The sequence below is a fragment of the Orycteropus afer genome, unplaced genomic scaffold, assembly GCF_000298275.1.
Source record: "Orycteropus afer afer isolate SDZICR_OR568_19922 unplaced genomic scaffold, OryAfe1.0 scaffold00110, whole genome shotgun sequence".
NCBI classification, from domain to species: Eukaryota; Metazoa; Chordata; class Mammalia; order Tubulidentata; family Orycteropodidae; genus Orycteropus; species Orycteropus afer.
Window position 1 is genome coordinate 2,084,572 of NW_006921697.1, and position 13,381 is coordinate 2,097,952.

Here is a 13,381-nt window from a genome sequence, read left to right on the forward strand (position 1 = left end):
AGATACACTCCTTGGAGAGAACAATCATGGGAGAAAGAAGGGCTGCTTATGCACAGGGAGACAGCTCAGGGGGCAGGAGGGCATGGAGGGATGGACACAGGGAAGAGGTAACTATTGGGAGGAAGTAGGAGGGGAGATGTTGCATTGTGGTAAATTGTGGTCAGTCATGAGACAAAGTGTATGTCAACTGCTGTATGGAAATTGAATTTGCTCTGTAAATTTTCACCCAAATCACACTTAAGAAAAAAAAAGGAAAAAAAATCCATTAATGAATCGTCTTCATTAATTTTTCATAGTAGGGCATTTTTCATAGTAGGGCACTATGATGGAACAAGCAAGAATCAAAACATAGTCACAGTCTTTGAGAGTCTTATATTCTAATCTCTGGTCATAAAATGATGTACATTAATAATAATAATAAATATGTGATACAATTCATAAGAGAGCTAATAGAAGTTCACTTCTATCAGGTGATTCAGAAAGACTTTGTAGAGAAAGTAGCCTTGGAAACCATGTGGGGCAGTTCTACTCTCAACTAAAGGGTCACTATGAGTTGGAATCGACTGGATGACAGTGGGTTTGGTTTTGGTTTGTTCAAATTGCTTCATTCTGATTTGCTTCTTATCACTTGGGAATCTCATTAAAATGTAGATTCTGATTCAGTTTATTTGGGGTGGAAATGCAAATTCCCATCAGTCTGGTTCAAAGACCTGAATTTATCCTATGGAAATGATCAAATGTGTGGGAAAGGCTTTGTGTACAAATAAATACCAATGGTATGTATCAATTTTTTTATTTAAAACAAAGAAAAATGGTATACATTCCACTTCATGATGGGAGCAAAGAATTATTAATCATATTGGAACATAAAAAGTTCTGGATAAAAACTTTTATATGTCATGTATCCTCATCACATAAAAAAATAAATAATGCACAGCTAAAGAAATAAAGACGTGTTTGGAAATACAAAAAAAAAAAAGTCTTTGTAGAGAAACTAGTTAATTAACTGCATCTTGGAAGATGTAGTAGAGAGATGTGCTTTATTAATCCATTTTTATCTCTTTATGAATTCATAGATAATCCATAAAATGAGTCTAGTGTGACCTTGATTCAGAAAGTCTTTTTATTAATCTGTAAATCTCTTTTTATAGACAAGATTTGGGTGCTGCAAGGATTGGTGGAAGTTTCAGATGTCTTGCATTGATGCAGTGGTGACAGTACTTAAGGAGGAGCAGACAGAAGTTCTCTTTCAGCTCAAAGTGGCCTCACTTTTTCTTCTTCACTGAAAGAAACTCTAAAAAGGGAACCACATAGACTTAGAGAATAGAATAATTTCACCCTCTATATAAAATAATCTTGAGACATTCTGAAAAAATAGTATCAAGGAATCAGGGATGAGGAAGAGGAGTGGATATTGTGAAGCCTTCAGTTTTCTTGCTTACTGAAGTTTATCCATAATGGTTAATTTTTTTTTAATGCCTAGTGAGGCAAGATTCAGTTATTTTTTTTCTTGTTGCTGTTTTTATTGTTCTTATTATTTTAATTCATTGCTATGATATAGCTCATTTATACTAATTACTAGATAAGTTCTGTGTTACTCTGTAAACTATAATAAGACAGGAAAGATCCCTTTCTCATACAGATGCCATTCTAGAAGTGGGAGAGAACCAGCACAAAAATACATGTATAAGTCAGTGTTGGATAGTGATGAGTACTGTGGCTAAATAATGAAACAAGGTCATAAGATAATGAGTGAAGGGAATAGGAGTTCCCTTAGATGAGGTTTAAAGGAAGACATCTCCTGATACATGACACTGAGACTTTATATGAGTTGAGACTTTAATCATGGGAAAAAAACAAACAAAACCCATTGCCATTGAGTCAATTTAGACTCATAGTAGCCCCATAGGACACAGTAGAACTGCCCTCATAGGATTCCAAGACTATAATCTACAGAAGCAGACTGCTACATCTTTCTCCCATGGAGTGGCTGGTGGGTTCAAACTGCTGACTTTTCGGTTAGCAGCTGAATGCTTAACCACTGCACAATGGATTTCTTTTGAATGATGAGAAGGAACCAACTTTGTGAAGATGAACAGGAAAGTGCTCCACACAGACCAAATGCAAGAGGTTTGAGATGAAAAAATCCTCTGTGGACAAAGCTGAGAGAGAAAAGTATGGGGTAGAAAATGACAGCACAGGGAGAATGAGACGTTCCCTGCCCATCTGTATGTTTCAATTTCCTCATACCTAAAATAAAGTACTCAGGTAAATAAACTTTAAGAGCACTTACCATGTTAACATAATCAAATCAGTTGTGTAAAGTAGTTGAAAACATAACCAGCTACACCTATGTTTTGAATAAGCAAGAATTCAAATTTCCCAGTCATCTTTCTTGGCATTCATGTTTCCATTACCTTTAAGGGGCATCCCTGGTCTTCCTGAAATAATCAACACTTTTATATAAAATTAGAAAGTGCCACTCTGACAAGAATATATACCACAAATGGGATGGCCTTAACAAACAGGAATTTATTCTCTCACAGTTTGGGAGGCTAGAAGTCTGAGTTCAAAGTCCCAGGCTCTAGGAGCTGGATGAAAGCTCTTAGACCTTGGGCTTCAGCTCTGCCTCTTGCTCCCAGACCATTGAAGGTAGAGGCATATCTTCACTCAGGCAGCTACTGGCTGCTAAGATTGACAAGCCCAAGGTCAACAAATAAAATGGCACAGTCCCGATGTTACCAAACCACATGGCAGGCCATTAATTCAAGTCCATTGAAAGTCTCAAGGTCAGCAGAACATGGCAGGCTGCTGAACAATGACGTGGCTACAAGCAGGGACCAAACGTGCCATAAGCTAGAGACCATTCCCAAAGCTGTTTCTTATATAGGGGAAGTAGACAACATCCCTAAAACAGCTACTAAGCTGCTTGTGGTAGGTCCCAATATGGAGTTGTTTGTCAGTGTCATCATGGGGAATAACTACCACCAGCTGCCCAGCCACTCAACCAGGCCCAGCCAAATTGACACACAAACATCACCCCCACAAGGTGTATGATGATTGAAAAACAAATGTCTGTATTATAAATTAAATAATGCTTTGGATCATTCCTCATGTGCTTTTATTTAAAAAAAAAATGTGGTATTTACTATGTTCCATTCTAAATGCTTTACTTCCATTATTGCATTTAATTTTCATGACAAGACTTTTTTGCTGTAGATTCCACCCCACCATCATCCCCAAATTACTGTTCAGGAAACTGAGATTCAGAGAGAGTAAATATTGTAGGTCACAGTGAAAAAGTGGTGAGTGAAGAAAAAGTGGCAAGCTCTAAGGAACTCTGATAGTGCAGGGGTTAAGTACTTGACGGCTAATACAAAAGTTGGCCATTCAAATCTATCACCTACTCTATGGGATAAAGATGTGGCAGTCTGTTTCCATAAAGATTACAGCCTTGAAAACCCTATAGATGTAGTTCTACTATGTCCTATAGGTCACTATGAGTCAAAATCAAGCTGACAGTAATGGATTTGATTTTTTTTTTTCTTTTCTTTTAAGACTAGCTGTACAGTCCAAATGCTTAACCAGTTTTAGATTATACCAGTAGGTATCTATAGGTCTGTTGAGGAAGACCTTAAACAAACAGAATGCAAGCTTCATAAGGTACCTAGAACAGTACCAGGAGCATAGTAGCTTCAATACAAATTATTTAGTGAATTAATTAATTTCTGAGTCCAAGATCACATAAGTCTGTGACTTTTCCTACACACATCAATTAGAAGCAACTTTAATTATTAATATTTCTTTATTTTGATGATACAGTGGCTATTCCTTCAGAGTTTCTATAACCAAATAGGAAAGTCTCTATAGCTGATTTTCTTTAAAAGTGAGGCATTGTTATTTTTTTGGTCTATAACTGTTATTTCCTTATTGCCTTTCAGAGAGAAAATTCCCACAACCTCAATTTGCCTACTAATTATAGACATGAATATTACAACAGATTTTGACTCAAGCTGGAATCTGTCACACATTCCCAAACTTTGGAATGTTGGAGTTGTTGGACATGAATCAACCAGGAAAGATTGTTCTTTGTAAGACTTGGACTTCTTAAAAGAATATATCAAAGAATTGATAAATAAGCTGAAAATATTCCAAATATTATATAGATTCACTCATTTTAACAAGTAAGTTTATGCATATAAATTGTAGTCAATGTTACAATAATGCGAAAGAGGAAAATTTCATCCCATGAGCTGGTGATAGAAGTCCACCCTAAAAAGGTCATGTAAGATCACTGATTTTTTCAGCTTGCATAGGACTTTCCTGGTTTTAGGATAACGTGGGAAGCCCTTAGTCACCCTATTTGGAGGCTGAGACCTACATTAGGAGTTGGCATTAGCCAGAGGAATAAAAACATTCAAAGAGCAGTGGGAAAGAGCTTTTTGTGTTAGCTATACCAGAGAAGCCCAGGATCGCCAGACTGTAGCCCTTTGTTGCAGATGTAGATCAAATTCTTTGAACTTGTCCTTTTTCCAGTGATCTCTCCACCCCCTGTAAATCTATCCTAAAAAAAATAAACCACAGACAGACTTTTCTAAAAGACAAATGTGTTTCATTACCTTTTTAAAAATGCTGTTGTGGACCTTCTCTTCTACTCACACCCATTTTGTATGGAACACCAAAAACCCCTTACCATTGCGTCAATTCCAACTCATGGTGACCCCATATGTTGCACAGAACAACTGCTCTTTACTCTGGTTGTAGCTTGGTTTAAATCTTTACACAGAAACAGATCACCAGGTCTCTTTTTCTCATGTGGCACTGCTGTAAACCAACCTCTAGGTTAGCAGCTGATCACAAACCAATATGCTATACTTAGCCATCTTATCTCAGTCAGGGCCATACCTAAAATGCCAATCCTGTATTCCATCATTCTCTATCTAGAACCTGAGTAATTGAGGCTCCATCAGTCTCAGAACATCTGCTTTTGCTCATGCTTGTGTCTCCTTTTGGAATGTTCTTTTCCTCCTTTTCACCTGATAAATGCTTATTCACCTTTCAAGTCACAACTCTGATCAAGAACGGGTATACACACAGAAAGCAACGTTCTTTAATGGGTACAAGGGATGTGAGGGGAAGGGAAGGGGAGTCATTTTCTACATAGTGTTGTTGTTATGTGCCGTCGAGTCGGACCCGACTCATAGCAACCCCTCCTTGGGTTTCTGAGGCAGTGTCACTACAGAAGTAGATTGCCCCATCTTCCTTCTGAGGAGTGACTGGTGGGTTTGAACTGCCAGCCTTCTGGTTAGCAGTCAATTGTCTTAGGCACAACACCACCAGAGGTGATAGGAAATGCAATACCCAATATGGATGAAGTCTGCATAACTTGGCCAAGGTAAATGAAGAAACTAAGAAGTACACAAGAATAAGCAACAATTCTGGTAAGTATTGTAATATACAACTTTGCAACAACAATGATAACACCACAAACTATGTCTGTGATTGTATAGGTAGAGATGTATGCATATATGAGTATAGGAAGGCATATGTGCATACATGCAGATTCACGTATAAGTGTATCTATGGGCACCTAAATATATGTGTGTGTGAAAAATGTGTGCATGTGTGTGCCGCACATTTATTCATTTATATAATTAACACATACTGGGTACAGTTACAGAGACTTCCTAGACAAATTCAGACACCTTGTCAGATTAGTTTACTGGGTCTTATGAGACAAATCAGTCAACTGGGATAACATAAAGAGAGTATTCTACATCCTAGTTTGGTAAGGAGCTCTGGTAGCATAGTGCCTGAGGCACTTGACTGCTAACCAGAAGGTGGTGGTTCAAACCCACCAGCCACTCCTCGGAAGAAAGGTTGGGCGATCCTACTTCTGTAGTGATACCACCTCGGAAACCCAAGGAGGGGTCGCTATGAGTCGGAGCTGACTTGACAGCACATAACAACAACAACAGTTTGGTAAGCAGCATCTGCTGTTTTAAAAGTATGCAAGCGGCAATCTAAGAAACAACTATTGGTCTCTACTTAGCTGCAACAAAAGGGAGTAAAGAAAACCAAATATTCAAGGAAAAAAACTAGTCCACAGGACTAACAGCCCACAAGAACTAGAGACTTAAGAATCAGCTGGTGCCCAGCCACCGCTACTGACCATTCTGTCCAGGGACACAGTAGAAGGTCCTGGATACAATGTGGAGAAGAATGTGGAAAAAAATTCAAATTCAAAAAAGAAATAGCCAGACTTATTGGACTGGTAGAAACTAGAGGAACTACTGAGACTATTGCCCTAAGATATCCTTTGAACTTGGAACTGAAGCTACTCCAGGAGGTCACTTTTCATCCAAATAATAGATCAGCTTATCAAATAAAAAATATCATCCACGAGTACTGTGCTCCCTTAAATAATCAACTACATGAGACCAGTCAACTTTACCCTAAGACAAAGATGAGAAGGTAAGGAAGGGTAAGGAAGCTAGATTAATGGAAAGAGAACAAATAGAATGGAAATAATGAGAATGCTGACGGTGTAGAAAATATAACTGATTTTTATGGAATAATTTTTGTATAAAAATTGTTAAACAGGAACCTAATATGCTGTGTAAACTATCACCTAAAGCACAATAAAATAGTATTTTTTAAAAATTACAGTCCTAAAGTAAACTTCTCAAAAGAACCTCCCAATGTTCCCACATATAACTAACCTCTCCTTTTCTGTACTTCTTTAGCTTTTTTATCCCATTATGGAGTTAATATTTCTATTAACTATCAGCCTCTACTTTTATATTGTGGATGCCCTGAAGGCAACACCACAGCCCACTTCCTAACAAAACCTACCCTGTAGTTAATATCTTTTTTCTTCTTGACATCTCTCTGGATTTTTGTCCTCAGCCCAAGTGATTTAAAAATATACTTATCAAAAGATAAAATAATTTTGCATCATATTACACATTTTCCAATGCAGATCCCCATTTACACTCAGGTGAATGCCATTTTCTCCATCTCATTGTACTGTACTCCTAAGTCTAGGGAGTAAAACTTCCCATTCCAAAGTCAGGGGGCCTGGGAAAATGTAAAACCAGGAAAAGCTGCCAGGCTGACCCCTGTTTCTGAGAAAAGTAGTTCAATAAAGAATACACAATAAATTCAGGGAAATTACTTAGTTTCCTCAGGAATCAAATTCCTTATCTGACAGACTTGTTTTGAAGGTCAAATTTCACAACAGATATGAAAATACTCAAATATTTAAGCACTTACTGAGATACGGCAGCAATATATGAAAATAATGTTGGCTTTATTGGGTCTTAATAACCATTGAAATGACATGCCATCAACTCTTTTGCAAGAAAAGAATTCCCTCTGCTGTTCCTGTAAAGGCTGTTTCAAAACTAAGGCGGAAACTCTTGACAGGTATAAGAAGAACCCAAGAGGGTTAGAGAGACATCAGAAGGTCACTGCTTCTGCCTCCACCTGACCGTCCTTGGCCACTTCAGTACCATGAGATCAAAAGTCTTTGTCCTGTTCTTGGTCCTGGCAGTAGCAACCATCTTCAGTGAGTATCTCCCTCCTACCACTTCTCCTGTCCTGATATCAACAGCTCCATGTCAATTTCTGTCCACATAATTTTGCCATACTCTCATCATATAGATATAAGTGTTTGGAAATGCTTTTTTGGTCTCCACTGATAAATCACAATATCATATAAGAGTGGAGTTCTTTTTTTATCTATAGGATCACTTTCTGTAAGATCCTTGAGGAATGACTTGATATTATTATTTATAGGGACCTCATTTCTTTATAAAATATTCTAACCAATTTTGTGGCATGAGTTATTATTCTTTTCTCTTTGTTAAAGTGAAATCTGCCTACCTCGAATTTTCAACCAGTGGTCCAAAGCCTAACATCTATGTCTAGTACATTATAGCAAACAGTTCATAAATATAATTTTCACTAGCTTTTTCAATATTTACTGAACCTTGATTATGAAGTAGGAAAACTAAGACAATCTCCTCATTATCATGATAGCTTTTTCATCCTTTGGCTACATTTAGATCTCACTCCAAACAAGAAAGCCAAAAGTCTGTATTAACAGATTATATCTCTGGTATAACTTTGACAAAGTAATGAAAGATTCCAATATTTTTAGGACAAGTTGAGAACTAAAATATAAACAATATGCCCCCACCCCCCACCTTAATTAGATTAGGTCCTTCCAGAGTCTAATTTTCTTTTTTTTTTTTCCTCCAGATGTTGAATGTGTCCAACCAAGAAAACAGGTAAGTACATCCTTCTTAGTATAAAAATCCTACTTTCATGTAATTTTACAATAAATATCAGAAAGGGAAATATTTTATACTATACATTAAATAGGAGCTCTGGTGGTGTAGTGCCTAATACATTTGACTGCTGATCAGAAGGCTGGTGGTTCAAATCCACCAGCCACGCCTTGGAAGGAAGACTGGGTAATCTACTCCTGTAGAGAAACTACCTTGGAAATCCAAGGACAGGTCACTATGATTCAGAGCAGACTTGATGGCAATAAGTTATATGTTAAATAAAATTTTACATATTGGAGGATTTATTTTAGAATTAGCAAAACTGATTTTATTTCAAAATCCTTAGACAGATGTTTCTAAAATAGAGAAAGTGGAGCAAAGTGATTAGACACTTAGCATCTAAGTTATAAAGTCCTGGGTTTGACTTCCAGTTTTGTGATCATGTAGTCTTGGGTAACAGTACCTACATAATAGAACTATTATGAGGATTAATGTTATGATGTTTGAAGAGGGCTTAGCACAGTGCCTAGAACACAGTAAAGTTTAATAAAGGCAAGTCATGATTCTGATAATTTTTCAATGAGTCCCACCATTGCTGTTCTTCATCTTAGAGACTAAAAATCTTAATTTATTTATTCTTCATGACTCATAGTTAAAATAATGACTATTGTTAAGAAAATCTAGGTGTGGTAGTAAACACTTTAAACCAGCATTCAAACAATTTGGATTCTAGTCCAAGCTGTGCTCTTTATTACCTGTATAACCCTTGAAGCTGGACAACCTCCATCACCTCTTTGAGTCTTTTGTTTGTTTTGTTTTGCTTCTATTAAAGAAAATAACTGGGTTAAGAATGTAAACTTTGGAGTCTTCATGATTATACAGATACTACTGTGTGAGAAGGAAAAGGGTTGAAGAAGTTTAAGCACTTGGTAGTTTCCTAGGCATATCATGCATATAAATGCTGGCATTCAGCTTTGAGCAGTCAAGAAAAGAAAGTGAAATCATGATGGTATTTGATTATCAAGGGGCACTGCAAGCTTTTCTGTTCTGCTAGTCTCTAAGGTCCTCCTACAAAGATATATTAATCTTTGTATTAACAGCACTCAGCTCAGCCCCAAAACTTAGAAAGATGTGGAATACAGTAACTGGAAGAATGAATTAATGGAACATATATAAAGGAGATGATGAGTTCACCTTTAAATTTGAGCATATTTCAGACTATCCAAGTGGAGATATTTAACAATTCAACAATTAGTAAAATATCATGTCTGTAAGTCTGGGATAGAATGAACTAGAGACTCAGTCTTATACTGGAGCTTGTATAGACTTGGAAGTGAAGCCAAGGGCTAAAAATAGTAGCTACTATTTATTCAATATTTTCCATGCCATGTACTGTACTATGCACTTTACATGTATCTTCTATCTGTATTCTCATGTATTTTTCATTCATGGTGATCTAATTATTTATATTTATTTTGCATATAAAAGACACCGAGGCTTAGAAAGGTAAAATAATTGTCCCAGGGCCAAACAGGCAGGATTTGAATTCAGATGTGTTTGACTTTAGTGTCCATACACTTCATTGCACTGACAGGTGACAGATCCAGAAAATTCTTTCTTGGTAATAGCCTACCTGCTTCCATAAGTAGCTCACCACCTTGGTTTTGCTCCAGAAATTTGGAAGAGTAGTTCTCAACTACAATGTTAAGATACATTGGTCTGTCCATATGATTTATGAAGTGTATATAGCAAGTAATTTTTTTATCAATAACGAATGGTTAATATTGTCAGTGATGCACAAGACCAGTGTACATTCCTTTTAGTGTACATTGGTTCACTGTGAGCTGGAACTGACTCAATAGCACTTAACAACAACAACAACATAATTATAGTACTTGCTGACATTAAGTCAATTCTGGCTCTTAGCAACACATAGGACAGAGCAGAACTACCCCACAGGGTTTCCAACATTATAATCTATGCAAAAACAGACTGTCACATCTTTCTTCCATTGATTGGCTCGTGGGTTTGATCCAATGTCCTTTTTGGTTAGCAACCTAGGGCTTAACCATTGTACCACCAGGGGTCCATAATTACAGTAGCTATCCCTCTAATATATTTTACACTCACATTCAGATAAGACATTTTGAGTTAAAGAGAAAAATAGAGGGATGATTCATGCAGAAAATTGATCAAACCTCTGTGTTGTCCCATGAGAGTGGCTGCACTTGTGAACACATCACATGTGTCGAGAACTGATGTGTCAATCAGTATGTAGAAATGATTGTATTTCAGAATTAATTTTGATTTCGTAACCAGCTACCATAAAGAACTTTGTTACCTTTATTTCATACCTGATATAAAAACTCTTTATACTTGCTATATTTTATAGTGGTTCAATGAGAGCAGATAATTTGGACAGAAAAACATGACCCAAAGGAAAACCAAATGCATTGCCAATGAGTGGATTCCAATCATAGCAACCTTAAAGGACAGAGTAGATCTGCACCATAGGGTTTCCAAGGCTGTAAATCTTACAGAAACAAATGTCATTTCTTTGTCCCATGAAGTGGCTGGTGGGCCTGAACTGCCCTTTCAGTTAGCAGCCATGCTTTTAACTACTGTACCATCAGTTTCCCAATATATTATGAGAACCATCTAAACTTGATTGGAAAATCCTCAATCCCTGGAATAAAGATGTGTTTGAAAAAAACTGAAGGTTTTTAATACATTTTTTCAGGTTGATTGCAGTCGTTATAAAAAGTTACCCCCAGGGGAAACGAGAGTTTGTATGCAGGTATATGAACCAATCTGTGGCTCTGATGGCCACACTTACCCCAATGAATGCTTCTTTTGTTCTGAAGTTGTGTAAGTATTGAAATATTGTCTTTTCTATACTTAAGGTGTAATTGTGTATTAAGACAACTATATCTCAATCAGAAGCAGTGGTTTGGGCATAAGAAATATGTGAATCATTAAACCTTAATTCTATGGAATAGAATTTTCCCAATTTATAAGATTTGGAAATCTGTGTTATCATCATTATATCCTCACATATTCTGGGTGCAAAAGTGAATCAGAGAATTCTTACATCTCCAAGTTCAAAGGAAAATTAATGGTCATGGTGTTCAACTTTTTCTTGCTAATCTATTATTTAAATGCTCTAAAAAAAAAAAAAAAAAAGGTAGTCTCAAAATCCATGTTTCCTTATTTCCAGGGACAAAGACAACCTCTCTCTTTTGCATGAAAGTCCACATCTATTAGAATGAATCATGTTTACTGTTCAACTTCAGCAACTAAGTTTTGATATGTTAGCATATCAAATGCTAGTGATTGATACAAGAGAGAAAAATATCTGAAAAAACCTGAAGACTTTTTCTGTTTCAGAGTATGATTTCTCAACAAAATTTATGTTTGAGCTATAGTAAAATTAGAATATAAAATAATATAACAGCCAAAAGTAGTTTAAAGGTTACAAAGTGGTCACCTCAAAGATATATTAGTGTCAGGTCAAAAAACATGAAATGATGAATGATATACTAGAATGTAAAGAAGTAATTAGTCTCCTTTAAGTATTTTCAAAATATACATGAATAAAAATAAGCATCTAATATATATGGCAAATTGTTCTGGTTCTCTCTGAATCCAAAAACTTATAATCCATTATGAGAAGTTTCTAAATGTGTATCTCCTTTAAATGAAAAAATTCATTAAAAATAATAAAACATTTTCAACGATATAAGTTGATTGAGGTATATTTTCAATATAATCTTTATGTAATTAACATAAATTGTTAAAATATTCCTAAATTGCCATCACTGCTTTTAAAATATTAATTACTGCAGAGACTCAGATATATTTTCTGGGTTCATTCGTGAAGTCTGAATATATATGGCCCGAATATATATATGAATATATGAAGTCTGAATATATATGAATATATGGCCTCAGAATTTTTCATTTGTTGCTATTTTCTCTCCACAGGAAAACTAACAACAAACTTAAGTTTGCACATTTTGGAGAATGTTGAATCTGTCTTGAGATTTTCAATTATCTATCTTTTACTGTATCCATTCACAAGAGACACATTTATCTTCCCATATAATCTATTCCACATTGACCATTATGTCTTGATTTGTTTGTCAAATAAAGCAAACTAACTGAAATATATATATCTGAATCGTTTTGTCTGAGAGCTCAATCTTTTAGATATGCTTCACTTTTAAGTGGTGGCTAATAGACCACTTTGATTTGAAGCTACATCTTGGGAGAAGAAATTGTCAATTAAGACCAGTGGTCAGAATCAGAAAATCAAATGCCCTAAAACTGATGCACTCTTTTTATCCAGGCTAGGAAAATATCCTCTGTGTGTTACTTAGTTGTTGTGTATTCCTCAAACATAAAAAGCTAAAGAGGAAGACATCAGGAGCAAGACTCAGGAAATACAGTTTCTCAAGACTCAGGAATTACAGTTTCTATAGATAACTCTGGTAGCATAGTGGCTAAGACACTTGCCTGCTAACCATAACTGGCTTAATCCTAATGCCATCTTCTCTAAAAAGTTTCTGCTATATATTTAATTGTTCTTCCAAGGTTAGCAACTATCACATTATATTCTCATTGGCTCTTTAACCATTTGCCTCTGCTATATTATGAGGGGCACTCCGGTGGTACAGTGATTAAGCATTTGGCTGCTAATCAAAAGGTCAGAGGTTCAAACCCATTAGCTGCTCTGCATGAGAAAGATGTAGCAATTTGCTTTCACAAAGATTACATCCTTGAAAACCCTATGAGGTATTCTACTTTGTCTTATAAATGAGTGAGAATTGATTCAAGGACAACAAGTTTTGGTTTTGCTGTTGTGAACTGAAAGCTGGCATGCAATGGGAATTCAGTTAATGGTCTATGGGTTGGTGGGATTAAATTTAATTAAAATGAGTTTAATTTGACTTCTATAAACAAGTAAGCAAGGAAATTATGGTCCATTATCCCAGATAACTTGAAGTCCGGTATTGACTCCTGATTTCACTCCAGCATTAGAGTGTGCAGCATCTGTTTGCATTCTGTACCAACTCAAACTCTGAATG

The 13,381-nt window shown here is 36.1% G+C and overlaps 1 protein-coding gene across 1 annotated transcript; it reads left to right on the top strand.

Moving 5' to 3' along the window:
- Nucleotides 1-7,515: 7,515 nt before the first annotated feature.
- LOC122150251 (serine protease inhibitor Kazal-type 9-like) lies at nucleotides 7,516-12,324 on the top strand. The gene is made up of 4 exons (XM_042781358.1): nucleotides 7,516-7,570; nucleotides 8,266-8,294; nucleotides 11,035-11,162; nucleotides 12,279-12,324. The coding sequence occupies exons 1-4, from the start codon at nucleotides 7,516-7,518 to the stop codon at nucleotides 12,322-12,324; spliced, it is 258 nt and encodes an 85-aa protein (XP_042637292.1).
- The last annotated feature ends 1,057 nt before the right edge of the window (nucleotides 12,325-13,381 follow it).